General features: G+C 35.3%; 3 protein-coding genes across 7 annotated transcripts; 1 reads left to right on the forward strand and 2 right to left on the reverse strand.

The window, feature by feature from the left end:
* Positions 1-1,038: 1,038 nt before the first annotated feature.
* On the reverse strand, positions 1,039-4,838 carry LOC102580690 (uncharacterized methyltransferase C3H7.11-like). 2 transcript variants are annotated; one of them, XR_001472937.1, is made up of 9 exons: positions 4,506-4,838; positions 4,190-4,279; positions 4,021-4,125; positions 2,913-3,020; positions 2,690-2,761; positions 2,535-2,585; positions 2,079-2,141; positions 1,868-1,945; positions 1,039-1,422 (listed from the first exon to the last, which is right to left on the reverse strand). XR_001472937.1 is itself a non-coding variant. In XM_006342897.2 (9 exons), exons 1-9 carry the CDS (start codon positions 4,695-4,697, stop codon positions 1,389-1,391), a joined length of 840 nt encoding a protein of 279 aa, XP_006342959.1. In that variant the 5' UTR covers positions 4,698-4,837; the 3' UTR covers positions 1,039-1,388. The 2 variants fall into 2 exon arrangements, 1 of the variants encoding a protein (XP_006342959.1); XM_006342897.2 differs by having other exon boundaries at positions 1,868-1,992; positions 4,506-4,837.
* Positions 4,839-5,685: 847 nt separating this feature from the next.
* On the forward strand, positions 5,686-6,710 carry LOC102581029 (mitochondrial import inner membrane translocase subunit TIM23-1-like). The gene has a single exon (XM_006342898.2). The coding sequence runs from the start codon at positions 5,818-5,820 to the stop codon at positions 6,391-6,393; it is 576 nt and encodes a 191-aa protein (XP_006342960.1). The 5' UTR covers positions 5,686-5,817; the 3' UTR covers positions 6,394-6,710.
* A 3,045-nt stretch (positions 6,711-9,755) lies between these two features.
* LOC102581370 (uncharacterized) lies at positions 9,756-26,078 on the reverse strand. Of its 4 annotated transcripts, none has more exons than XM_006342899.2 (10): positions 25,760-26,077; positions 24,141-24,660; positions 20,875-21,022; positions 18,905-19,015; positions 18,208-18,313; positions 16,073-16,294; positions 14,072-14,141; positions 13,100-13,254; positions 11,048-11,114; positions 9,756-10,156 (listed from the first exon to the last, which is right to left on the reverse strand). In XM_006342899.2, the coding sequence occupies exons 1-10, from the start codon at positions 25,913-25,915 to the stop codon at positions 10,026-10,028; spliced, it is 1,686 nt and encodes a 561-aa protein (XP_006342961.1). In that variant the 5' UTR covers positions 25,916-26,077; the 3' UTR covers positions 9,756-10,025. The 4 variants fall into 4 exon arrangements, with proteins under 4 accessions (XP_006342961.1, XP_015162229.1, XP_015162231.1 ...); XM_015306743.1 differs by having other exon boundaries at positions 18,208-18,325; XM_015306745.1 differs by lacking the exon at positions 16,073-16,294 and having other exon boundaries at positions 18,208-18,325; positions 25,760-26,078.
* Positions 26,079-27,118: the final 1,040 nt, after the last annotated feature.

Consider the following 27,118-nt stretch of genomic DNA (forward strand, 5'->3'; position numbering starts at 1 on the left):
TTTTTAAAATATATGGTATAATTATTAAAAAGTGGTATTATGAGTAATATTTTTAAACTATAGGTAACATATGTATATATAGTAGTTAAGTATGTCTAATTATGTAGTTTATCCAAATATATATAGGGTCGGCCCGTGGGCCAAATAAAAATCAATTAAAAAATAAAAAATAAAAAATAAAATAGAGTATTAAAAATAACAAGCTAAACTCAAAATCAGTTTAAAGTTTGAAATATTACAATTTAAATACAAATTATATTTATAAAATATGTATTACATAAAATAAAAATTTCCCAAAATCTCTAGGAATCACTACGTATATAGGCCATAGCCTATAGAATATTGTCATAGTTTTTGTGTTTTATTATGATCATTGAAAAACAATTAGGTTAATATTTTTATTTAGCTATTTATGATTTTACTTTAAATCAAACTTAATAAATATTATAAAGATAATTTTATTTGTGGATTTGATTAACAAGTAGTAACACTAACACCATGTAATATTATCTTGTCGATATTTATGATAATATTTTTAAATTATAATTTAATTTAAAAAATTATAAAAATATATTTTTACGAAAAGAGAGCTGTCCCAACAAGCCCATAGCCCACGTACTTGTGGGCTGTGCCGACCATTTTCTGGCCCACATAAAAAATGGGCTAGCCCGGCCTGACCCGTCAAATTTCAAAGCATGTATGAGTTAATCCAAATGGGATGGGTCAGCCCATATTGACAGCTCTATGTAAAAGTATAGAAGATATAAAAACGTTGAATAATCTTCTAAATATATAGTACTTTATTGAATAATATCTGTCTCTAGCACTGCAAAGAGATACACTACATGAAAAAAATATCTAAATCAGGCAGTAATAGGCACAGAAAATCCTCTTGAATCTTTGGGTGGTAGGTGTGTTTGGTATAATATAAGATATTTTTATATTTTCCACCAAGAGGAGAAAAATCACTTCTTGGTATTATGTACAGAAGTCATTTTCCTTCGTTAACCAACACTTCCACATTAATACCAAACTTAGTACTAAAATATTTCAACACATTATCCGGTTTGCAAACATGTTATCAATCTTTAATCAACTGTTTTTCTGGAAAATAGTTTTCGCTCTCCAACCAAAAATCAGAAAACATTTTCCAGGAAAAATAATTTCAGTCGTATCAAATACACTCTTCATCATTGCTTCTAGACTTCAGATGCTAGCTTGTCAAGTATATCCTCCCAGGTTTACAAGCCTCATCAATGATGGCTGCTCTACAATACAAACTTCAGAGTTCAGGGTTTAGGATCCAGGGTACAAATGGCGTGCCATCGTCTAATTTTTTGGATTATCGACTTTGAATCCACAATGGAAGAGGAGAAAAGAACTCGTAATCATGAACGACCAAATATGCCACGTATCCAGCGCCTAAGCATATGGAGTCAAGTAAGCACAATGTGTTTGAATTCTCAGGAGAGTCAAAACCAATAAGGCTTAAGTTAGTTTGAATTCTTAGTTTCAGAATACAAAAGTTTCAGGAGGTAGTAGTCTGGTAGAGCATTTAACAGAGCAAAAACATGTGAATATATCAATACACTGATACCAAAGAAATGCTTTTCTACGATCCGTTTATCTTACACTTCCTCCCTAAGTAGGTATTCATGTCCAATATCTAACTTAATTTCGGTAGATGTTAATAGAACAAAGATCACTGCTATTGAGGTGAATGAGCCTATCCAGAAAAACTAATGACAACAAGGATGATCTCTACTTTGTTGATTAAAGAATTCATGTTCCCTTTTTAATAGATGATGATAGTACAGTCAGTCACAAATAGGTTAGGATCAAGGGAAAGGAATCAAGAGAGATATACCGCTGCATGGTAATATTCCGAGAATGATTCGTAATTTCCTTGCAGTATGTGTTAATATCCACAATTGCAAAACCAGCGCTTTGAAACAAGGTTGACGTGTAAGTCTCGGAAAAGTAAAATGAACACTGAGACCATAATGACAGGATTTGATTAAAGTTGATATAAGAGTGTGACATCATGTATAACCCAACAAACCCCGGAAAATACTTACAGTTCCGTCTCCTCGGAAATAAAAGTTCTCACTAATCATCTGGTTTCTATCATGCAGTTTCACCTGAAACATTTGTAGTGTAAATTCCATGCCAAAAAATTACTTCCAGTTCCAGACTCGAAGAACAGTGAAGAAATACCTAATCTTAGCCTTCAACAATTTATAAGATGAATGACTATACATATCCAATTTCTCTCTTTTAGACCCCTGGGAAAAGAAATTGTTTTTTTTTTTCTTAGTAAGCGAGATCCCATTTCCCCCAACTGCAACTTCTTTCCACTTCTAACCTTGACCAGCAGAGTAGATCACGTGTCTTGTCTTATGTATCTCATATGTTCAACCTATTTCAAGTTAAGAATGTAACTCTGGTTTGAGAAAAGAAGAAGCTAGACATGGGGAACTCTCTCGCATCATCATTTATATATGAAGATTCAAAGGCCACATACAGGGCTTTACCTGAGCAGAATCACCAACTGCATAATCTCGTAAAAGAATGTGACCATTTGGCTGCAAAATGAGATCGCAATAGCATGGCACACCCATTAAATTGTCAAATAATAGAGAAAGAAAAAACAAAATGAGGTAAGACATCTCCATAGCTCATGTATTACCTTTAGTACTTGCTTACAGTTCTCCAGAATTGAAGCCATCTTGCATGGTGAAACTGCAGACAATGTAAAAATCTACTTAAAGGAGTTAGATGCTCATGTAGGCATATATTTTTCCCAAAGGAAGGAGATACGGTTTATTAGATTGCTCTTAGGCGAAACACTATGCTTTAAGCACTTAATACATATTCAAATTTGATGATTATTACTTACTCCCTTCACTTACCAAGGTTACAACATCAACAGTAAAAGGCACGACATTAGCACAGAGATCATCCTTTGCAGCATCACAGACAAAGACATTAATCTTTTCCGAACTGTAATTTGCATGTGACTGCATCATATATGATAAATAGACTTAGGTGTTTGCACGGGACTCCATCATATAGGATAAGTAGCTTTACGCCACAAGCATGTCATAGAAAAGAAAGGATTATACTCTTGAGTTTGTTGTACGTAGAGAACAAGCATAGTTCCTCAGATATATTACTTAAATGCAAATAACAGACTTATCAAATGGAAGCTCACAAATTTGAAGAATAAAATTTGAAATTACAGTCATCGAGAGAACAATGTAGCCTGTAGGTGCTCAATGAGATCCTAAGCAGACTACAGTAAATGCAATGCAGGTGAAATACTGTAAACTTAAATGCAAATGACAAAGTGATAAATAAGAAATGAAATATTTTAAGATTGCTGATCTTAACCAATAGACTAATTTAATGGAAGCTAAAAAGTCAGAGAACAGAAACTGATATAGCAGCTAACCTAAGATAAAAGGACCGGTGTACTGACTGAGATCCCAACAAGATTACAGGCAATGCTACAGGCGTAAAGTAACCATAACACTTGAATTACTTTTACTACTGGTAATGATTTTAGAAATTTGCAGATAAAGGATCTCAAAGATGTGAAAAATTCCTCTACACAAAAGAAGAACATTTAGATGTGATCCATGCTAAGCAACTTAGAGTTCCATTGAGGACCTCACTCTTTCAGCACTAAATTGTAGCAATTTTTCGGATGGTGAGTCATCTCAAATCGAATTACTTTTCATACGACTCATACCATATTGGAAGGACTCCTTAGCCGTTAAACAGTGACAGAGCAAATACCAACAAATTCCCAAATACTATAACTTGTAGCCAAAAGCCAGGGGTAACACTGCGTACACACCACCCTCCCCGGATCGAACTTGTGAGATTACACTGTTGTTGTCGTATAACATGTAGCTAAAAACTGATTCTTTACGTATATTTGTTCAACGTCTAGGGAATATTATGATTAAGTTAGGTTACTGTTGATGACATAATAACATAAGAAAGTTGACAAACCTTAACGAGGGTTACTGCTTTAGCTGAGAAATCACAGGCGTGAACATAGAGCTTCGGAAACGCAGCTATGAGAGGAAAAATCGTATTCCCCGCTCCACAACCCACCTGCCAATGTCTATTCAGTTGAACTTTTCAGGTAACTACTACTACAGTAAGATAATGAAATTACCTCTAAGACAACCTTCCCATTGGAAGATTCAATTTCATCATCAAAATATCTTCCCCAATCCTTCTCCAAGTAGTGTCGGTCCTTGAAAAACTGCCCAATGTGCAAATGTACGTCACTGAATTCAACAATATAAAAGAGCAGCCCGGTGCACTAAAGCTACCAGTATACACAGGGTCCAGGGAAAAACTGAACTACAAGATCTATGGTACTTGCATTTCTGCAAGAGGCTGTTTACCTGGTCCCGATCACATTACAACAATTTTACCGGTTACTCGAGATAAAATCGAAGATTTGAATTTCTTTTTAAACTTGTTACCTTGTTTTTGTGGAGCTTGTAGAACTTATCCCAGTACTGTTGAGACCTTCTGCTGTAATGGTGGTTTTCACTCTGACTGTAAAATGAAGTCCGAAATCGAATACTCAAATATCTCCGGCTTACACGTGGCGCTGAAATACCTTCCCACTTCGCCGGCCACACCGTAACAGGAGGAGCACCGGCTGCATGCATTTTTACGCCACCCAAATCCCCCACGCTTACGGTTGGTTGTTAGGAGATTTTGGATGAAGTAAGCTAAAACGACGACGTACACGGGAGACGGCTGTGAAAACGGCCACGTAGGACTGTCACAGCTGTCATTTAAACCTTAATAAATACTCCCTTAAGTATTTGGTTTGTCTAATTTCATCCTTTAAATATACAATTACACTTAAATTGGTAATCCAAGTTATGTTTGGCCACTTTTTGTTTTCAACCAACAAAACATAAAAGAGAAAACTTAAAAATGAAATAATTTCAAAGGAAAAAAAAAACTTTTTTGTTTCCTATGTTATCACATTATTCCCGTTTTAGTTCCTATGATATTCAATGAAGATGACCTTAATTAAATACTAAGTACTACCTCCGTTTCACAAAGAATGACTTCCTTTCTTTTTTAGTCAGTTTAAAAAAGAATGACCTCTTTCCTTTTTTGGTAACATTTTACTTTTTGCTTTCCACGTGGCATGTTTAAGACCACAAGATTAAGGACAATTTTGTACATTTGACATAACTTTAATTTAGGACCACAAGATTCAAAAGTCTTCTTTATTTACTTAAACTCCGTGCCAAATCAAACCAGGTCATTCTTTGTGAAACGGAGGGTACTATATTTATGTTTTTGATCGTTCGACTAACAGAATTCAAATCCAACCAAAAATTGTTATACTCTGTATTAAGAAGACAAATTGAAATATTTAGATTTATGTTGCATCAATTCCATCTTGAATTATATTAAACATGATGGATTAATCATTATATGTGGCAACATCTTTCATTTAGATGTAATCTTCTAGATGTCAAAAACTCACTCTGATATCAGAGGTGGGATGCGAATATAGATTCGAAAATCGACTAGTCACTAAAATTGAACCGGTCAAAGTCCAAGTTATATGAACCGGTTCACCAAAACACGCAGACCTAAACCGGACCGATTTTTATTAAAAACTCGCCGTAATTAAACGCAGCCACATTCTGGAATAGTGTAATATACAAGAAAAAAGAACCAATTTTTTCTCCTCTTGGGTTCTCTGCGATCGGGAAAATAGCAAAACCCTAGCTCAAAACCCTAGAACAAACCAGGAAGGAGCCCATGGCGTATCAACAACACCAATCACCTAATCACACCGGAGACAACGACGACGGAAAGAATCGCCGGCTCTATAACCCTTACCAAGACCTACAAGTTCCAATCAAAACACTTTATAAGCTTCCTACCTCGCCTGAGTTTCTGTTTCAGGAGGAATCTGTTGCTCAGCGTAGATCATGGGGAGAGAATTTAACTTACTACACTGGTATCGGTTATCTCTCTGGTGCTGTTGTCGGTGCCGGTAAAGGATTTGTTGAAGGTGTGAAAGCTTCAGAGCCAGGTGATACTACGAAGCTCAGGATCAATAGAATCCTGAATGCGTCGGGTCATACAGGCCGGAAGTTTGGAAATCGAGCTGGTGTTATTGGGTTGCTTTATGCTGGGATGGAGAGTGGAATGGTTGCTATTAGGGATACGGATGATGTTATCAACAGCGTGGTTGCTGGCTTGGGGACTGGTGCGTTCTACAGGGCGGCTTCGGGGCTAAGGTCAGCTGCCGTGGCTGGAGTTATTGGCGGCGTCGTTGTTGGCTTGGGGGTGACTGGAAAACAGGCGCTAAAACGATATGTACCGATCTAAGATTTGTGCTGGTTTGCTTTTGGATTTATGACCTCAATCTTGGTAGCTGTTATTTGTTTCAAAAATTTTGATAATACCTTGAGAAATTGTGTTCTCGCACTGCCCAGTAATGTAATTTGGCATGAAAGTTTCATGCTTTCTAGATATATTTTAACAATTTTATTGAATATATATTCTGAAACTAGGTTTAGAGGAGATTTTCTCTTGAATAAGGTTGAAAGAAACTGAATCTTGATATGATTGTTTCATTACTTATTTTGTCCATGTATGTGTTGACAGATTTATACAGATGATAGAATGTGTTTTCTCCGTGTTTAGATCCTTTTTCTTGTGTTACTGTATTGAAGAGTGTGCTCTTGATGGCAAGCTCCAGCTAGTTGATGGAAATTAATTGTGGTTCTCATGAATAAAACTCTGCCAGTTATTAATCGCATGTGTATGTATATGTTTTGTGAAGTATCTGTGGAAGGACTCGAGACATCAAGTAGCTGAATTTTCCCTGTTGTTTAAATGCTTCTGGCTGTCTCGTTTCCAGCTCTTTGTACTGCCATATGATGTTTGGGTAATTGCGCAAGGGCTTTGAGTTCCATACTGTTGATAAGCAATGGATGGAACTTTGAAATGATCCTGAGTTCCACCCCTTCTGATGGCATTTTTTTATTAATGATTGTTGTCAAGACTGCTTATCTATATCTATATATGCTAAGTAATAAGAAGACTAGTTTTGATTCGCTGTTTTATGGAGGAGCTGATTGTCATTTTGGAGGAAAAAAATATCATCTTTTCTTTCACTATACTGACCTCCATATTTCCATATTGTCTATATGTTTTTGGTTGTCTCAGATCCTGCTCTTTGTACTGCCACATGATGTTTGGGTAATTGCGCAAGGGCTTTGAGTTCCATGCCATTAATATCTAAAGGATGGAACTTTGAAATGATACTGAGTTTTCACCCCTTCTGATGGCCGTTTTTATCAATGATTGTTGTCAAGTGTCTGAATTTTATGTGCTAGTGCTGCTAAGGTTGTGTTAGACTTGGATATTTCTCTCTATATGTACTAAAACGTTAAGTGTTAAGAAGAGTAGTTTTGATTCTCTGTTTCATGGAGGAGCTCAATGACACTTTGGAGGAAAAAAATACCATCTTTCTTTCTCTTTACCTGCATATTTCCCTACTGTCTATATGTTTTTGGTTCTCTTTGTTTCGAGCTATTTGTACTGCCATATGATGTTTGGGTAATTGCGCAAGGGCTTTGAGTTCCATGCCATTAATATCTAAAGGATGGAACTTTGAAATGATACTGAGTTTTCACCCCTTCTGATGGCCGTTTTTATCAATGATTGTTGTCAAGTGTCTGAATTTTATGTGCTAGTGCTGCTAAGGTTGTGTTAGACTTGGATATTTCTCTCTATATGTACTAAAACGTTAAGTGTTAAGAAGAGTAGTTTTGATTCTCTGTTTCATGGAGGAGCTCAATGACACTTTGGAGGAAAAAAATACCATCTTTCTTTCTCTTTACCTGCATATTTCCCTACTGTCTATATGTTTTTGGTTCTCTTTGTTTCGAGCTATTTGTACTGCCATATGATGTTTGGGTAATTGCGCAAGGGCTTTGAGTTTCATGCCTTGGATAAGCAAAGGATGGGACTTTGAAATGATTCTGAGTTTCACCCCCTCTGATGGCAGTTTTTATTGACAATTGTTGGTGTCTGAATTTCATGTGCTACTACTGCTAAGATTGTGTTAGATTTCATTCTGAAAAAAAGATTGTGTTAGACTTTGGATATAAAAAAGATTGTGTTTAAGACTTGAAAATATACTTAAATAGGATAAAGAGGAAGAATGTGTTTGATACTGTTTTCTACTAAAACATTTGCCTATGTGTTTTATGGTTCTCTTGTTTCCAGCTTGTGTTTGACTCCCTGTTCCCTTGGTTTTTGTCTTTTTGGTATTTGAGGTTCTTTATCACAATACCACACCAAGTAGTTGCTCAACCATGCTTTATTTCCTCTCTCTTGCCAGATTCCACCCCTTCTCGTTTCCCCTCCCCCCAAGTCACAGAAACCCTCATATCACCACAACCTTGGTTGTCACCTTCTCTGGCTGTGACAGTTCCCTATCACTGCCCCATTCTTTGTACTGCTCATTCAATCTCTCTCATGTAAAGGTCCTTGCAGTGTTCAAAGGGATACAAGAGACGGAAATTATCCTTGGGTTGGAGTCCTTAGTCTGCTGTCATTACCCTCTCAGATTCTGTTATGAAAATGCTATGAGAGGCCATGTATGTTCACACACCGTGTAGCATAAAAGAGAGCGCCAGACTTAACACGATGAGATATTGGGGAGAAGAAACAAGCCCTTAGTACTTGCGACTTGGAGCAGACGTAAAAGTTTTGTCTATGGAACATATGCTGTGTGTTATGTCAGTAGATTTTGAATTTGATTGATATTGGATTAAAAAAAAGTGTAGTTTTTCTTTCCAGTTGATTGTGAAATTGGAGCAGAAAGCGTCAATTTCACTTTAATTTGGTTTAGTGGTCTTCGTATGGTATAAGTTTCCGCTCAAATTTAAGTTTAAATCGGAGGTGTTAATTACTTCCTCTGTTTGGATATACTTGTCAAATATTGTCTAATTTGATTTCTATTTTTACTAGTCATTTTTTTGACAATTCAAGGAAGGATAATTTTTCTTTTTCTATTACGTCAATTTATTAATATTGAGTTAATGTTTTTGAAAATGTAGTGAGCAAAGATCAAATCTTCCATATAAATCCGGAGGGAGTGACGGGAAATATCTCATTCCAAAATGAAATGGTCATTAAACTTATATACTAGTATGATGACACTTGCAATTTTGAAGTACACCCAAACTTTTTCGCAACGGCAAAGTTTGTTCAGATAATTTTTAGTTTTTAATAGGGTATATTGTTATACAAAATATGCTTACATGATATAACATGAAAAATTGATATTTTTTAATAAGTGGTTTCTTATAGAAAAATAAAGGTGGGTTCTTACCGTAAAAATGTTGTTATAGAGACCAATAGACCATAGCTTTGAAAAATCATCAACAATTTACCAAAATATGGAAACTGCTGTAAAATACATTCACTTTAGATGTTTACTACAGAAAAGGAATTAACTCCCACTGCTCAATACAAAGGAAAAAATCAAATTTGCTACTTTTAACCCGATCTGTAATATTGCAATTTTTTCTTTCTTTGTTGGGACAGAGTTGAAATTTGAAAGAAATTGGCTTCGTTATCTCTCATGCCCTGTTTATCTACCCTGAGCCTTTCTTTAGGCATCGTTGACATACTACGTAGATAGCCAGACAACAACTTATAGGCGCCATTATCTATTTGGTGCTGAGCATTATCGACAAGCATATATCTTAGAGTCGACAACAGCTTCATAACTAGAGTCGATAAGTTTACACATTCTTACATATTTTAACTTACGAGTACATGTCTTGAGTTGATTTTACACAGGAAAATGTTGGGACAGATTCAATCTTTGGTACAACTTGCAAAGAGCCATAGCGAATGCAAAGCTATGGATTCTGAACTACCACGGAGCTACTCTTGCATTCATGTTTTCAGCAGCAAACTCCCTTGTTTCACGCGGACTCTCACTTTTGAAAGCTTGAAATCATGTGTGCAGCAGCGGATTCCCTTGCTTTGCGCGGACTCTCACAGATCTTGCTTTTACTGATAACTTTTGAATCTGCAGCTTTTACAATGACCTTGGCAAGAAATCCACCTTAACAGGGGAAAACACTGACAAGGATTAGCTCAACTTTGCAAAACATTTTAGAATTGGAGTTCTCGGTTAATTGAGACGACAATAGGAAAGAAAAAACACTAAAAGTTAAGAGGTTTAACCAAGTCTACGACAAGCCTTCTAGTGGAGGGGCTATACCATTTGGCAATTGATAACTACATTGCCTGTAATACAGCCCCTTAACCAACTGCAAGATGGTAAAGGAACAATAGCTTCTCCCTGACAGAGCATCCCTCCCTTTGTTTTCCTACTTGCATATCCCACCATGAAAGCAATATAGTGTTAAATATTGTATGATTAGATAGTGTGGGCTGAATCGCCAAATCCTCATAATTAGGCAATCAGGAGATAGTGTAATATTTTTATCAGTTTCTTACCTTAATACATTTTTTGTAACCACTATTTAATCCCATTAGCTTGAGGGAATAATCAAGACATTAATTTCCAAATTCTCTTCTCTTCCCCTTCTAATTTCTCACCAAGAAAAAAGTGTGTCCCCACAAGGATAGACTACTTTCTTGACGCCTTATATTCTCCATGCTCCAGTTGTCCAGTACTAGGTGTATAGGGGTGTGTTAAGTCCAACATTGGTTGAGGGAATGAGTTGTGGTCTCCTTACAAGGTCATGAGCAATCATTCCCTCATGAGCGCTATTGAGGTTGAGTTACGCCCAAGATCCATTGATTCATCAAAATCAAACAAATACAAAAAAAGTTGGATGGAAAATGGTCAAAAGTTTAGAATAGATTTTTTCCTTAGGCTAGATCTCATCAAATGTCCAATCATTTCCATCAATAGCACAATAGCATGTATCCTAATTGATATAAAATATAGACTTTTGAGGTACATGGGAAAGTTTTAACATCTTACCCTCAAGTGGAAAGACTTGATATGTTGGCAATACCCAATTATTACTGCAGCACAATTGATCCAGTTGCTGCGGACATAGAATTCAAACATAAATGCATGCATGTTACAATTATCCAGCAAGTAAAAATTGGAACAAAGAATAAAAGACACTAATACTTTTAGGACAAGTAATTCACAACAGGAATGTGAAACTACATCATTTCTAAAGCATTAGTGGGAGAATCACATTCATCTTTTCATGTATTTGTAGACAACTAATATAACCAAATACTATATTTGTAAATAAACATACACTAGTATTGCATTGGTGCTGTCCCTCATCAATAAAATCTTCATTAATCAAATATAAATACATTCCACTTGACTTTCTCAGTCTGCTGATCCCCTCAAGCTCATAGATACACTATAATTAAGCTACGGTCAAAAACTAGCACCGAATACTGTCAGAGTGGTTTTTTTTCCTATGGAGTGAATGCTTTTTTTTTCCTTCTTGATAAGAATAATGTCAGAGTGGTCGATTTGGAGGGGTTTACAGCCTTGGGATAACCCTAGCCACACATGAGCTGTTCATTTAGTTTGAAAACCAAAACCCTAAATATAATTTGGACACCAAGCATAAGGTTGATCCTGGAATCTATGAGATGATTTGGCTTAAGAAAATGGAGGAACTAAAGATATCAAACTGGACCAAATAAGTTAGGAAGATTTCAGATTCTTAGGAATTAGATCAGAATTATCGCTCAACTCTTGGATCATCTAAAATTAAGGAATTAAGTTTCCTCTTTTAATTGATTTGTTTTCTTAAATAAATTGTATACTCTTCTGATGAATAATACAAACTATTCTGATACCAAAAATCACACTGACATACTGGAAAATACTGCTGTCTTCTTTTCAAGTCATGAGTCGCGTATTGACAGCTGAGCTAGCCCAAAATTTTACATGTAAAACAGTGAATTGATTTCAGGAAGAAATAACCAGTTGAAAGTTTTCAGTATGCCATATGGTAACCCATTACAAAATTTTATACAACGAACAAATGCATGCAAGTCAAAACAAGTACTTCATCTTTCTTAGTTCAATAAAACAAGCATGTCCAATATGTGTCTCAACAATGACTTCCGATGTATATTGAAGGAAATCTTAGAAATATCAAACATGAAGAAAATTTCCAATAACAGAGGACAAACAGTAGACATTTGAATGATCGCGAAATGGAAAGAATAGCAGCCTTCTACAACACAGTTTTCACCTTTCAATAGCTTATCTGGGGAAAGCGATACTATGGTATGGCAGAAAGATATCAAAGGGCTGTTCTTCTCTGTTAGTTCAGCATATAAGGACCTAAACTCATTAAATCTTAAGTAGGAAAGTTGGTAATGGAAGACGATTTAGAAAACAAAAGTTCCTTATAAAGTGAACTATTTTACCTGACTTTTGGCAAAGGAAGCAAGCATAGACCCATGAGAACCTGAACAAAAGAAGTTTTTACCTATGCTCTAGATGCTTCTTATGTGGGGAGCAAGCTAAGACTTAACCATCTTTTTTTACATGCAAGTGACAGATCAACTATGGAAGATGTTCATCCGCCTGAGAAAGATTAGGTAGGTGAAGCCAGGGAGCATAAAAGGAGTTCTAAATTGCTGGAACGGTGACGGCAATGCACCAAAAAGGAGAAGATATGGAATTGTCCCAGCATGTATTTGGTGGACAGTATGGAGAGAAATAAATCAAAGATGTTTTGAGGACAAGCTGAGCAATTTGCAGAGGTTCAAGACGAATTGCTTAGCTCTTTATTACTTTTGGTGTAAACAAGAACTGTTAGCTCATATTTCATTACTTTGATGTTCTAGAGTATTTGTAGGAAAAGCAACAAATAGGTGATCTAGTTGTAAGTTGTAATACTTTTGAAGGGGGACAACATATTCTGATGTAGTATACATGTGGATATAGAGATTAACGGTTACCATTCTCAAGAAGAAAAAACAAGACAGACAGAAAATAAGAAAGCGAAAAAAAAAAAATGTGTCAAATTTGGATGCCTCATCTTGCCTGACATTGGTTTTGCAAAGTAAGAATAGCCTCGGACAATCTTTTTCCATTGCTATATTGAATAGTACATGAGTCTTCTACCAGTTGATTGGTACTGTCTTCGTCCTCTATACACATGTCATTACAGCCATCTATAAGAGCTTCATTTTCACCCCCTGCGTACATATTAAGAAGGAAATCATGCTGACAGTTCACAGTCCAATTGGATTAAACTGATGCTATTCAACTGAAAAGTCTCCCAAAGGCTGACATAAAGTATCATAATGGGTATTGAAACATCAAATATTAGCAACAGATAATGTCACCTGTCATAAGAGAAAAGGTACCAGAATAGTTTCTGCCCATTCTTTTTCTCAGTTCTAATTAAAGTGACACAAAAATGTCAGCTATTTCTAATAAAAGATACTCCTTTCGTTATTTATCATTTTTTTAAGAAACAAATAGGTCTCGATTTATCTCATTAAATTTTTAAACTTATCAAAAATGCAACTTTTAGATCCATGTTGGGCCTGCGTCTCTAAAAGGAACAGAGAAGGTGTTTGATTGAAGATAACTAGTTGAGGAATAATCAAATTTTCTTTCCTCCTTTGAAGAACAAAATACTACTGTCATGGCAGGAAAACAAGAAAAACAAACCCTTACCAACTCGTAAGGAACAATATGATCCTTGAAGAAGAGCAAACAGGAAAATAAACACGAGAAGGGAAGTTTCATTTCTGATTTTTTCAAGTTGTAAATAACAAGATAGATAGCAATACAAGAATATATGAGAACAAAAAAAAGAAAAAGAAAAAAACTGATGATACATGGAACCTTCAACTGGCAGTTTGTTGCTTTGCATTCACATCAATCTATGTAATGCCTTAAAGGAAACAAAAGAACTTCCTGCCTAATAAGAATCTAACTTTCAGGAAAGAATCTAATATTCATTGATTCAGATGAAACACGCTAGCAATGGAGAAAAGATCGTACCATTTAATTCTGTCTGAATAGTTTTATTGCACAAAGCAATCTCATCTTCCAAAATGCGTAGCTGATAATGCTGAAAGTAATATAGAAAGAAAGTGAATATCTCAAAATTTGACGGCACATTAGGGACCTAAATCATAATCCACAGTTTTCTACCATTTCTATCACCATATCAAGAAAACTAAAAATGTGGACTTCCTTAAACCTTCACACAGATGGTCTTCCATGTCCAATCTGAGCATGAACAGGAACACCACCACCCCTATCATACACAGCACGCAAAAATAGAAACACATAAGAAACAGAAAAGTGGAGTGAAACAGCTACCATTATGGGTTGTGGCATACAACTTACCTGGGTCTTCCTGTAAGTGCAAAGTTCAAAGCAGTACATGTCTGGAATGAAGTTACTGAGAAAAAATGAGAAAAGGCAGGCAAATTGGACGATGCAATGTCTTTTTTTGACAGTATTCCCACCTACATCATGTCACTGTTCAAGGTGCAGAAACAACTAAACAAATCAGAAGGTCCTTCCTATGGACCTATGGAAGGGGAACAATGAAGGCCAAAAGATCCATCTAGTGAAGTGGTAAAATGTGATTATGTCAAAGCAACTGGGAGTACTGGGAATTAGAGATTTGTAGAAGCACAACAAGAGTCCGCTAATGAAATGGTGGTGGTGGTATGCTCAAGAACCAGCAAGCTTATGGAAAGAGGTTGTGACTGCCAAATACGGGAGTCAGGACAAAAGGAACACAAAACAGAATAGAGCTCCACATGGAGTTGGACCTTGGAAGTATGATAACAACCTGAAAGATGAATTCTTTCAAGAGGTGTCCTTCAGGACTGGAAATGGCAACACAGTCAAAATTCTGGAAGGACAGGTGGCTTAACAATCAACCCCTCAGAACCTCCCATTCTAACCTCTATCACTTAGCTTCTGACCCAGACTCTTCAGTGGCACAAAACAGAGTAGGTGAAATATGAGTCCCTCACTTCAGGAGGAACATATACGACTGGAAACTAAATGAGCTTACTGATTTATTAAAGTACTTGAAGGAGTTTCAATGTATCCTCCAGTCCCAGATAGCTTATGATGGAGTTGCTCTGAAAAAGGAATCCAAACTAAGGAAGGATATAGTAGGCTGTGCACATCAAGTGGAACGATAGATCAATGGGCTTGGAAACTAATTTAAGAGACCAAAATCCCAACCAAAGTCAAATGCTTCTCATGGGCAACCCTCAAAGATGTTATCCTAACTCAGGACAACCAACAGGAGGAATTTTCAGTTGATTCCTCCAGTTGATTAACAGACGCTTCATGCAGGAAACAAATAACTATTAAAATAAAATCTAAACCTGAGGTAAAAGAAAAACAGTTTTCTTATCAATTAGAAGGAAGAAAGGAGTTGCTCGTCCTGGGAAACGAAGTATACTTAAATGAGCGAGAAGTAACCAGGTATAGGAGAAGGGACAGTAGGCTCAAAGGAGGTGGGACCTTTTTGTTTAAGGGCTGTTCGCCTTTGAATAAGATTTTCATAAAAAGTTGTTCTCTCGACTTTTTATCAATGAGGTGATCGTAAGACTCGTGATTCAGGCAATCCAATCCTCCGAGTGTAAGGCAGAAGCCCCTAAAAATGGTTTCCAAAAAATGGGTGATTAAAAGATCAAATTACTATACCTATCTTGGTGGTCGTGAAGGGAACATTCTTGAAAACGAGTCGAGAGTTCGTCAAGGAAAATTGGGGAAAAAAATCATTGAAAGGGAATAGGATATTAGTCTCTTGTCAGATCAACTAGTGCAAATTCTCTTTTTAGGAGGTCCAGAAAATGTAATACCCAAAGTTTCATTTGCAAATTCTGATCCAACATTTAACAATTTTTCCAAAAGTGAAACGAGCAGCCATATTTATTAACCATAGAATCAAAGATTGTCAACATGGAAACTAGAAATGGCATACACCTAGGAAGACGTAGGAAGAATAGCAATATCAGAGGCAGTTACCAGTTTCTCTCTTTTCCAGCGAAGAACAGTCAAGGCAGATTGTGATATTGCATATTCCTTTGAAGCCAAAGTGGTTGCTCCATCCTCAGATTGTTGGGAACCCAACTGAGACAGGCCTACTGCAGAGACTCCTTGCATAACTCTTCTTCTTTTTGCTTCAACAATCTTTTCATCATCGTAATCAGTAATGCACGACTTAATCATGGGTGGAGCCACATTCTCCTGTCAACATGCTTGAATATTGAATACTCGCAAACATTTTCGTCCATAAAATAGACTCTGAAAGGATGATGTGATAACAAAACTTGCAGGTAATTCAAAGTTATTACTCAGAAATTATTACTTCCTCCATTTCAATTTGTTTGTCCGTTTTGACTTGGCACAAAGTTTAAAAAAGTAAAGAGGACTATTGAATCCTGTGATTTGAACTCATTGATATGTAGAATGTACCAAATGCACTTTAATCTTGTGGTCTTAAACACGTCATGTGGAAAAGGATAAAAAATGTCCTTCGCGTAACAAAAATTCCCTCCTTTCACCTTATGGTTCAAAAATGGCCTCAATTTTATTTTTAGGGCTAAAAATGCCCTTTTATTAAGAAAAGCATGACATGGCATAGTCCAGTCATTTAATCAAACAAGAGGCCTTTAACTTAAAATGAATAGTTATCATGAATTCAATGTTTTTTCAAGATAAGGTGAGGGACTAGACTTCGTGGTGGACAAACAGAGGAAATTTGATGTTTGGGCATGTGAAGAGATCTGCACATATGCCCAAGTGAGCATTGTCTTGCTTTTTTAGAAGTTTGGAGCATCTTATATGCTTCTTTTTCCTCCTAGTTTTATTTATTACTAGTCTCTAGACATGTGTGTTGCACGTATGCTTCATTTCAATTGAATTTTAAAACCATATGTAAGTAAAGAATAATTGAAATTTTTGAAGGAAACTACAACATTTTGTAAGTTATACATAATCAATTGAATTGGTGTAATTTGTTTTCTATGTAGCTCTTCTAATATAGCAATATAATATTTAGGATGACACTTTCTTGTTTTTTGATACTTCAGCGACACATAGTTTAAAAGTAAACTTAAGCAACCTAACACGGGTTATGTTTGTAAATGTCTCACTGTCTAAAAACTTGTGTCTTGTCTTTAGGAAACTGTAGTCGACTCCTTTTTACAGTCGCATAAATATCAAGAAGCTATTGCTTATCTGATGCAGTTAGTTGTCCTAGTGCACATACTATTTCTGGCCGCTACTCCCTCAAGCTCACATAGCTATCAACTTCTCCCAACTCCAAAGCTTTGGCATTGTCAAGCCTCCACATTTACAACCCTCTTCTTCCTCTTACTCTAAATATCTAAACAAATTCTTATGTTGGGTTGTTAGATTCTCGCTCGGGATAATCTTGTAGTCCTTACATAAACTTCCATCTCTCCTCTTAAGAAGTAGGTAGTCTATTTGGGTCTTAGCCACCTCACTACGGTAGGTCACCAAGTGTTCCTCTTCTGAAAACTCGAGTTAGAAATGACAAAGTCAACAACCTTTGCGCAATAACCCCCTCGTTCCTATCCCCAAAGTAGAAACCGCCATGCACATCATCGTAACCCCTCAAAGTGCTCCCTATATGACCATTAAAATCACCTCCCATAAATGTCTTCCTGATGTGTGGGATACCTCTCACAACCTCATCCAGATCCTCCCAAAACCACTTCTTGAACTCGTCATCGAAACCCTTATGCACTACGTCAAAGGTCAGACCTCCCACAGCTAGTTTAATAGCCATCATCCTATCATTCACCCTCTTACTCCATTCCACCATAAATAAACAAATAAATATGATAAAATATTACTATGAGATGGGAAAATAATTGAAGAAAGTTCCACATGTACTACATTAAATAGAAAAGAGCATATAGGCACTATACGATTCATTTGGTGATAATAAATGCTGAAAAAATTGTTACGATTTTATCTCTGCCTAAATGATAATCACATCAGTCATCTACACATACTTGATGAGGACCACCAAGCCAATTGGATAAACAAGTCATTTATCACCAGCTTTCTTTGAAAAAGGTGCATCTCTTGGAATTCCTTATAGTGTAGTTACTGTAGGAGTTAGTTTTCACCTGATTTACTTCTTTCTCGCTGGAGCTACCTCCAACGTGTACATCATATGCATGGACAGCTACCACTTCTACATGTAGATCTTGCAAGCCACTTGACAACCGCTCCCTGTGATGAGAACTCCATTTACAACAAAAAAGGAACTATGCTTAATATCCTCCTCACGATACTTTTGAAAGAGCAGAAACTAGATATCTAGGAAATAAACAAGAAATTATCTGACCACCCACGTACTTCTGCTGTACTTCAAAGGCAAAAGTAAGCAGGCCCAATGAAGCTAGTGTTTCAGGAGCAAAGGGTCCAACTAATTTGGGCCCAAATGAAGCAATACATAATTATTACAACGCCCCAGGGAAAAGGGCCCAAGCAAAGAACAAGGCCAAAAATACCACTTCTGACTGGAAAACTATACGCTTATTACAAGCAAAGCCTCTGCAGCCTCTATATACAAATCACAGGAAGACACTTCCGATGCCACCAGAATAGAAATATTATCAAGTTTGTGAAAATCCCGTCAGAGAAAGAAAAATCACAGGATAGTTTCTACTGGAAGGAAAACAGGTATGCTCCATCGTGGAGCACATTAAATTGAGAATAAAAAGCATTTTCGCTGCAGAGACTAGAGGGCAATGTTTGACTAAACATTTTGCAATAAAAGAAGGAAAAGAAATAACAAAAGAAACCAGATGAAACTTCTACCTAGAATGCCAATTCAACAAAATCTCTCGGTAGGGAAGCAAGTGAAAATACTCAACAGCTGGAGTAACCGACCATTCACATGATTTTTTCTTGATTAAAGGACCCTGCAAGCTACTCCAGAAGCAGATTCAAGGGAAAATCAGCCATTGGTCGACATTGGAGCAATATTTATAGTACTAAAAATAAAATTTAAAGTAATATTCATTTATGCAATGCAAAATTCAGCTTTTCTAACAGATTATGAAATAAACTAAGGAGAGATCAATTCCTTATAAAATTTGATCCTTCATCCATGAAATGCACTTATCAGGCTACTTAGCACATCAATATATCAACATAATTGAATTATGCTCATACAAGTGCAAAATGATGTGATGAATACTATTGTTGAGTTCCAAGATAGAAGTGAATTCAAAAAAAGTATGAATGCCTCATTCGTTGTCACCATGCCTGATGGGAGGGAGCTACGAGCGCTGATGATACCATGTTTCTTTGTGATGCAGTTGAGACCCAACTGGATTAGGACAAGTTCTCATTTGGTTTCAGGTAGTGTTAGGTCATAAAATTAATTTGAGGAAGTGTGAGATTGTTCCTGTTCGAGAGGTGAATGACCTTGGATTGCTTGCTCGAGTATTGGATTGTAGGGTTGGGACTCTTCCGACTACATACCTGGGAGTATCGTTAGGTACTTTGAACAAGGATCATGCGGTGTGAAAACCAGGTTTTCAGAGGGTTGAAAAGAGACTAGCAGGGTGGCAGAAAAGATAAATATCGAAAAGCAGAATGAAGTGCTTATAAAGAGCACATTATCGAGCATCCCCACTAACAACATGTCTTTGTTTCAGGCTCCAACTGTGGTCACTAAAAAGCTGGAAAAGATTCAGACAAGATTTCTTTGGGATGCAGCGAATGGGGCAAGAAAATTTCACTTGGTGCGGTGGAAGCCTGTCACAACTCCTACAAAATGAGAGGCGTTGGAATTAAAGATTTGATGCTACAATTCAACAAATTAGGGGGACAAACTATGGAGAGACTTTTTGGGACTTGAGATTTAGAAGGGATTTTCAAGATTGGGCAGTGAATGAGCTTCAAATATTGTTAGCCTTATTGCATAGGCAAGTCAATTCGATGGATAATCTCGATGTTTTGCGGTGGGGCTTGGGAAACAATGGAGCGTCAGCATGAAGTACTTCGATGAGAAACTATTATTTAGGGAGGAGGTTGAAGTCCCATGTAATGCAATATGGGTTCCAAAGGTGCCGAGGAAGGACGGTCTCTTCACTTGGCCAATAAAGGGGTGATCTTGATAGCGAAAAATCTCAGAAAGTGAAAAGTTGCTTGCGTCAGTTGGTGTTACATGCGGGTGAGGATTTGGATCATCTTTTACTTCATTGTGGCAAACCATGAAACTATGGTGGGATATGCTTAGGTGGTTTGGCACTCTTTGGGCGATGTCAAAAACTGTGAAGATTTGATGTTCAGCTAGAAAAGTAGGATAAGGAGGAGGAGATAAAGGGCTTAGAACGTGGTTCCACATGCGTTAATATGGGTGGTGTGGAGAGAGAGAGAAATAGGAGAGCTTTTGAAAGTGTAGAGTCAAGTTTCTCTCAGTTGAGGAGTAGTCTCCGTTTCTTCATTTTCTTTTGGTGTAATTAAAAAATTCCTTATTGTATAGACGATTGGATGGAATTTGTAGAGAATCATATTTTGTAGATTCTTTACCTTTTAGTATATCATTTGAATACGCCTAGTTTGACCATGTTTATGAATGAAAATAATTTTACTTGATAAAAAAATGCAAAATTGGATCTCATACGAGCACATTAAAGATTTATATATTATGCATTAATATTGGTAACAAGACTCACATTTGACAAGAGATGTATTTGGTTTTAAAGGTCCAGTTTATTATTGTTTTTGTCGTTAATTTCTTGAAGCATGCACTTGAATATGTAGAGAAATGAACCAACCTTTCAATGATGTCGCGAATAGGAATCGTAAAACCTTCATTCACCAACTTAGTGGATTGTACAAGATATAATCGTGCAGATGCTTTTTCTTTATCCAAGGAATATACAAGGTGGCTCTCTAGGACAACCAGATCACTTCTATTGATGCCTGTTTCAAATGCAAATTACATGAAATATTTAGTCATTCTACAAATATTACAGCACATAAACTGAAGTATTATGACAATATTTCCAACATTACATATGAAGGTGCCTTTGGCTAAGTGAAGAATATAAGGTTGCTTATAAGATAGGATATTAATCAGTATACTAGTAGCAGAGTTAATTACTTCAAAGAGATCAAAAGGCGGAAAATGGTTACCAATCATGACTGATTCTAGTGGAATAAAAATAATTACAGATCAATCCAGCTAGCTACAGAAAAAATCAAACCAAACTTGAGAGTATTTTTCAAACAAACAAAATAAATGTAAGGAAGATTCTTATAACTCAAAGATAGAGACCCATGGGGGCAGTGACAGATCTAGAACACAACCAATGGATTCACGGGAACTCATTACCTTTTGCCCAGACCCCTATACATTAAAAAAATCATTAAATATCAAGAAAAAAATGATTGTCAACTAAGCTATTATTGTAAATTAACTTGAAGTCTTTGTAGGTGGCAAAACCACAATTTTCACTAAGATTCAAAATGTAAAAGAGCAAACACATGAAGAAGTCAAGGAGATTCACCATCTCCTATATATTCATAAAAAATAATTTGACCTTTAGTCCTAGTGGAACATTTTTTTTTATAAAATTGAACTGAGACGGACTTAATTGGAATGATATGGACAGTGACGATTCATAAAACCACCTCAACTTCCTCTATGTTATGTAGTTACTTGTGAACTTATTCGTGCTTCGCGCGGTTATAAAAGATAATAAGATATCATCTTTTAAAATTAAATATTACTATATGTATCTCTCTATCTCTATCTATCTATGAATATTTGGTTTGTTAGTAAACTTTCAACAAAATCATGAGTTATATTTTGAAAGAAAAGAAATCATAGACTTACGATAATAAAAAATTCATATAATATATAAAATGAAGAGTAATTATAGAGAGATCATACAAAAAAAGTAAATAATACGACGTCATTTTTACAATCATAATCATTAAAAAATAAAAATAAAATATGAAATCAATATACAATCTTCCGAGCTCTGGTCGACATCTACTCCCATAAGTCAATCATCATTCAATAGCCTTCATCCTATTCTTCAAGTCCAAAGTATGAATATAATAAGCACCGAAAACATAACAAATTAAAATGCTAATATGATCATTATTGTCTCTATTTATAGGACTACGATATGAAATAACAAATAATGTCATGAATATGACATTAATTATTTTAGGTGTTATGATGATAAAAGGTTGTAAGAATAATGAAAATAAAGACCATTAAGTTTTACATTTAATTTTTTTAAAGAAATGACTTCTTGGTTTCTTAAGATTGCTTTAATATAATCAAGAGGATTAGATGAGTGTTTTTTTTTTATATTTTGAATATAGCACATAAACGGGGGAAAATGAAAATGAGAACCCCGCCCCCCCCCCACCCCCAAAGGGGAAAAATAATAATTGTATTTCGCTATCGCATCACTTTTTATATTTCTAATTTTATTATTGTATATAGATTTGACAATAAATTATTCTGCAATATTGAAGCCTCACATTAGTTGAATATATGCGATTAAGTTTCATTATATGGTGGAGACTCGAGATACTTTGTGTGTTATATTAGGAAAATACATATACATAAGTAAAGAAGATATTATTCTATGTAAAAAGGTTGCTTTTGTATTTTTGGTTTTTTGCTTATACACTTAATGTACCGGGCATCATATTTTTTTAATTATATATATGGCCAAGCATTAATTGCTATTTAGGTAGTAGATTATCAATTGAATTTCATAATAGTCATTTCTAGACTATACATGTCAAATACAAATTCTACTGTCTAAGGATTAAAGTTTTTCATGATAACTTCAACGTCTCTTTGTCCACTATTAATAGGAACGGTAAACATTTAATTGGTTTTTTTGTTTAATTCTATTTGATTCTTAGGGGGTGAATTTTGAGATTGAGTGGAAGTTCCATCCGGATTCAATGGATCAGAACTGTAGTAACAAAGAAATACATATTCGAAACTTGAAAATAAATGGAAATAATCTAATAATTAGAAACTTCACCAAATTTTGACCAATCCTGGTATATCTTAAAAATGAATTTTTAGTTAAAATAAGATTGCAATGTAATGTATAATTTCCTGAAAATAAAAGCAAAAAATAAACTCACATCATCCATAAAATTAACTACCATCTTCATGTATTAGTAATATCATCACGAATAATAATGCAACAGAGAAAAGAAAAAATATTAAAATAGAAAATAGAAAATAAAGAAAACAACAAAATACATACATTCACTCCATATTCTGCATCTTTGTATGCATGTATATATGATTTCATATGCAAACATTATCGAGCATAGGTAGCTGTGTGTTCTTGAGAGAAATCATGCACATTTTGTTTGCAAACACTATTTTATTCATTCACTTATAGTATGGTAAAGTGATGAAAGAAGTTACAATGATTCATATAAATGCATAAATAAATGTGATTTCTTTTAATCCTATTAAATTTGTTATCAGACAAAAGGTCAAAAGAAACGTACTTAAAGAAGATAAATGCAAGGCTGAAGTAATTTATAGAACGTGTCTCTTTAAATCTTGTAGGGGTTGTGGGGGTTTAATGTGTTTTCTTATCATGAATATATTTTATTTTTAATTTAGAAAAATGAGATAAAAGCTTAAAAAATTGGCAAAATAGATAAATACTAATGATGGTCATTGAGAGGTGCCACATCACCGTTTTCATAATCTACTTTATATATATATATATATAGATTGTAGTTAAAAGAAATAAAATGTAGTTATTGTAGCCTTGAGTGGCAGGTGCATGAAACATCTTTTCACAACATGAACCACAATGGACATCACTTCTCACAAACAAACTACAAGATCCACTTGCTTAGTACTGATAGGCAGCACAAACAAACCAAAAGAACTATTTCCATAGTACTGATAGAATAAACAGGCACCACAGGAAAGATCAGTTCAAACCCAATTTGGTGGGCAAGGAGAAAATCACTTCCAAAGGCAAATTTTGAGAACTTAAAACTCTAGAATTTTGATTCCTCGTTAAGCATATACCTGTTGCTTCTGTGGCAGCGGAAAGCGCAAGATCTTGGAGCGATGATTCATCAGCATAATGAAGACCGGTTGAAAACATGTTAGCTTTTTTCTTTTTGCTTATGCACTTTGAATCAAAAAGATAACTTGAAGAGACATCAAGATGTTTCTCAATAATGGACCAAACTGCACAGGTCATAGAACTATGCATGAGCAAGCAATTCTCCCTCCTTGAATCAACTAAGAATACAGCAACTTTGGAAGTAGGCCATTTCTGTGATAGCGGAACAACTTCTGCAGCATCCAGCGTTGAAGATATATCACATGCCCTCATAATTTCCTTCTCAGTGAGTGAAAGTTGGCTTTCCAAATTGTCCACGTCTGTGTAATCTGATCGATGCATTAATTTCACATATGTCATCAAAGTTGGTTTCAGAACTACAGCTAATTGGCAAAATGATGCAAAATTAAGAAACTCTATTTTCTGATCTTGATGTTGCTTCCTGTAGTAGTAGTTGTAGAGCAACACAACAGCACCCACCTACCAACATCAGCAGCCAGTAAAAGAATGGATTAAGTAGAACATAACAAACATACCATAGCGCTTGCAAGAAGGTTTCTCACTAACCAAAAAATATCATAACCTTTATTACTCAACTTCCATACCAAGCTTGAGTATGCTAGCTCGCTGATTAATCTAAATTCAATCATAATGCAGCTCACTTCCCCTAGAATCATTTACATAGAATCCACCCATCCCCATCGCAGAAGATTTTTCCCCAAAGTCAATTGCATGAGATATAAAAGTTTAGAGTATACAGATGAAAAGAAAAATGTGTATGGATAAGTTCGTGTTTAACTTTAGATTTAAAATCACATGTAATATTCTAAAACTCGCAAACTTCTGCACTTATTAAATATTCAAAAGTAATAAAAAGATAAGGCCTGGAAGCCTAAAGTGATAACTTTATCAAACAAATTGATGTATGGACATACTAGAAGAGATACGATAAGGAATAAGATTATGCATGACAAGGTGGGAGTGGCTTCTGTGCTGAACAAGATGAGGGAAGTGGGAGTGAGACGGTTTGGGCATGTGAAAGAGAAGGTGTGAGAGGTTGGCTATAGCAGGTCTAAGGAGAGGTAGAGGTCGACCGAAAAAGAATTAGCGGAAGTGATTAGACAGCAAAACATGACGCGTCTTTAACTCACTGAGGACATGACTCTAGACAGAAAGGTATGGAGGTTGACGATAAAGGGTAGAAAGGTAGACGAGTGTAGTCGTACTTTTATGTGGGAGAGGCAGTGGGTCAGTCTCCTCTTCTCATCTTCTCCTTATTAAGTAGTATTAGATGGTATTCAGGTAGTATCTTATTCTTCAATTTTCACTACTACATATTGCTTCATTTCCACTGTTTATCTTGTTATCATTTTCCTTTCAATCCCTTCTATTACACCAAATAGTCTAAAACTTCAGAGATTCCATACACATTCTATTAAAGCATAGAAACTTCACACGGAGTTCTAATCGAGAAATCTTTTAATTTTACTCGAATTCAATTGCAAAAAAAATATCAAAATGAATTAATCAAATAAAAACATACCAAATGAATGAACAGTAATTGGAAGGCTATAAGTACCTGTTTAGCCATGGATTTTTGTTGATCAAGTGTCGGAACTTTCTTTGATTTGCAAGAACTGTGCCCTAACAACGGCTCCACCATACATTCCAGCAACGCCTGAACTACTTCCTCTGTTGCACACACCTTCTCCGTCACCTCCATTTTTTCCGTCATCTGGTTCTAGTTCTAGTTCTAGATTATAGTTGGTGGTGCAAAAATCAGTGATCGGAAAGGAGAATTTCGATAAAAAAAAAATGCAATGTGCATGCAAAGAAGCATGGGGTTTAACGCCCTGGGATATTTTGGGGGGAATTGGGGTTTTCCCTTTTTTAGGGTGTTAAAGAAAATTTCACAAAATGTCACTTTTACCCTACTAATGGGAAACTATTGGTCCAATATATGTTATTTTTTATTTAAATTTATTTGTTTTTTTATGTTCGTTTCAAAAATAATAATTATTTTTTATTTACTTTTTCACATAGTATATTTAAGTCTTAAGATTATAAAATTAAAATATATTTGACATATTTTTAATTTAAGATTACAAAAAATTAAAATTTTATGTCAAATCAAAATAAAATAAATAATATTTTACCTATCAATGGTACGGTATTTGAAAATTTAAATTCGATAATTGTAATTTTTTTATTTTTAATAATATTATATTATAATCATATTATAGTAATTCAGTATGATTCGGTAATTTTAAAATTTAATTTTAGCGAAGTGTGATACGGTTACTGTCATAGTTTGTTTGACTTGATCTTACATATGGTATGAAATTATGATTTCGACTTTTTTTAAAAACGTCTCAATCACATCATATTAACATTTTACCCATCAACAACGATATACACAACGTAGCCCCACAAAACAAGGTCTGAAAAGAATAAGGCGTAGACAGATTTTATTCCTACCTCAATGGTACACATATTGTTTTTAATAGACCCTCGGGTCAAGGAAAAACAATCCAAAGCAATTCAGACAGAGAAACAACAAAAATTAAAGCATAACAAAGCAAAAAAATTCTCCATGTCAGTTTCAATTTGATTGTTAGGATTTGACTTGTCACGGAATTAGAAAAGTAAAAGCATTTTCGAATCTAACAGTCTTAAATTAAAAATATATGTTGATTGACGTATCGAAATGTCTTTTAAGTTTGTGACCTTAAACACGTTAAGTCTCACCTCCACTCCATTTCAGTGCGTTTACACTCCAAAATTTATGTCTTAGTGTCTTCAAATCTTTAGTTCAGCTTTAACTCTGTCACAAGTCTTGTCAATCAAACTAAGTCATTCTCAAATAACATACACCACAACACCAAATTTTAGATTTGCCGCATCAATTCATTTATCACCAATGTGGATAAAATGGGTC

Source organism: Solanum tuberosum, unplaced genomic scaffold (genome assembly GCF_000226075.1).
Source record: "Solanum tuberosum cultivar DM 1-3 516 R44 unplaced genomic scaffold, SolTub_3.0 scf00040, whole genome shotgun sequence".
Lineage (NCBI taxonomy): Eukaryota > Viridiplantae > Streptophyta > Magnoliopsida > Solanales > Solanaceae > Solanum > Solanum tuberosum.

Bases quoted from the DNA above. Each gene is read 5' to 3' on its own strand.
- LOC102580690 (XM_006342897.2), bottom strand. From the start codon at position 4,697: ATGCATGCAGCCGGTGCTCCTCCTGTTACGGTGTGGCCGGCGAAGTGG. The intron at 4,126-4,189 runs GTAATTTCATTA...AGACATTGGCAG, and splicing joins ATGGGAAGGTTGTCTTAGAG to GTGGGTTGTGGAGCGGGGAA. The intron at 2,586-2,689 runs GTAATACATGAG...CTCATTTTGCAG, and splicing joins ACTGTAAGCAAGTACTAAAG to CCAAATGGTCACATTCTTTT.
- LOC102581029 (XM_006342898.2), top strand. From the start codon at position 5,818: ATGGCGTATCAACAACACCAATCACCTAATCACACCGGAGACAACGAC.
- LOC102581370 (XM_015306743.1), bottom strand. From the start codon at position 25,915: ATGACGGAAAAAATGGAGGTGACGGAGAAGGTGTGTGCAACAGAGGAA. The intron at 21,023-24,140 runs GTATATGCTTAA...CATTTGAAACAG, and splicing joins CGCTGCCACAGAAGCAACAG to GCATCAATAGAAGTGATCTG. The intron at 10,157-11,047 runs GTAAGATGTTAA...TCCCCTGTTAAG, and splicing joins TCAAGTCTTTCCACTTGAGG to GTGGATTTCTTGCCAAGGTC.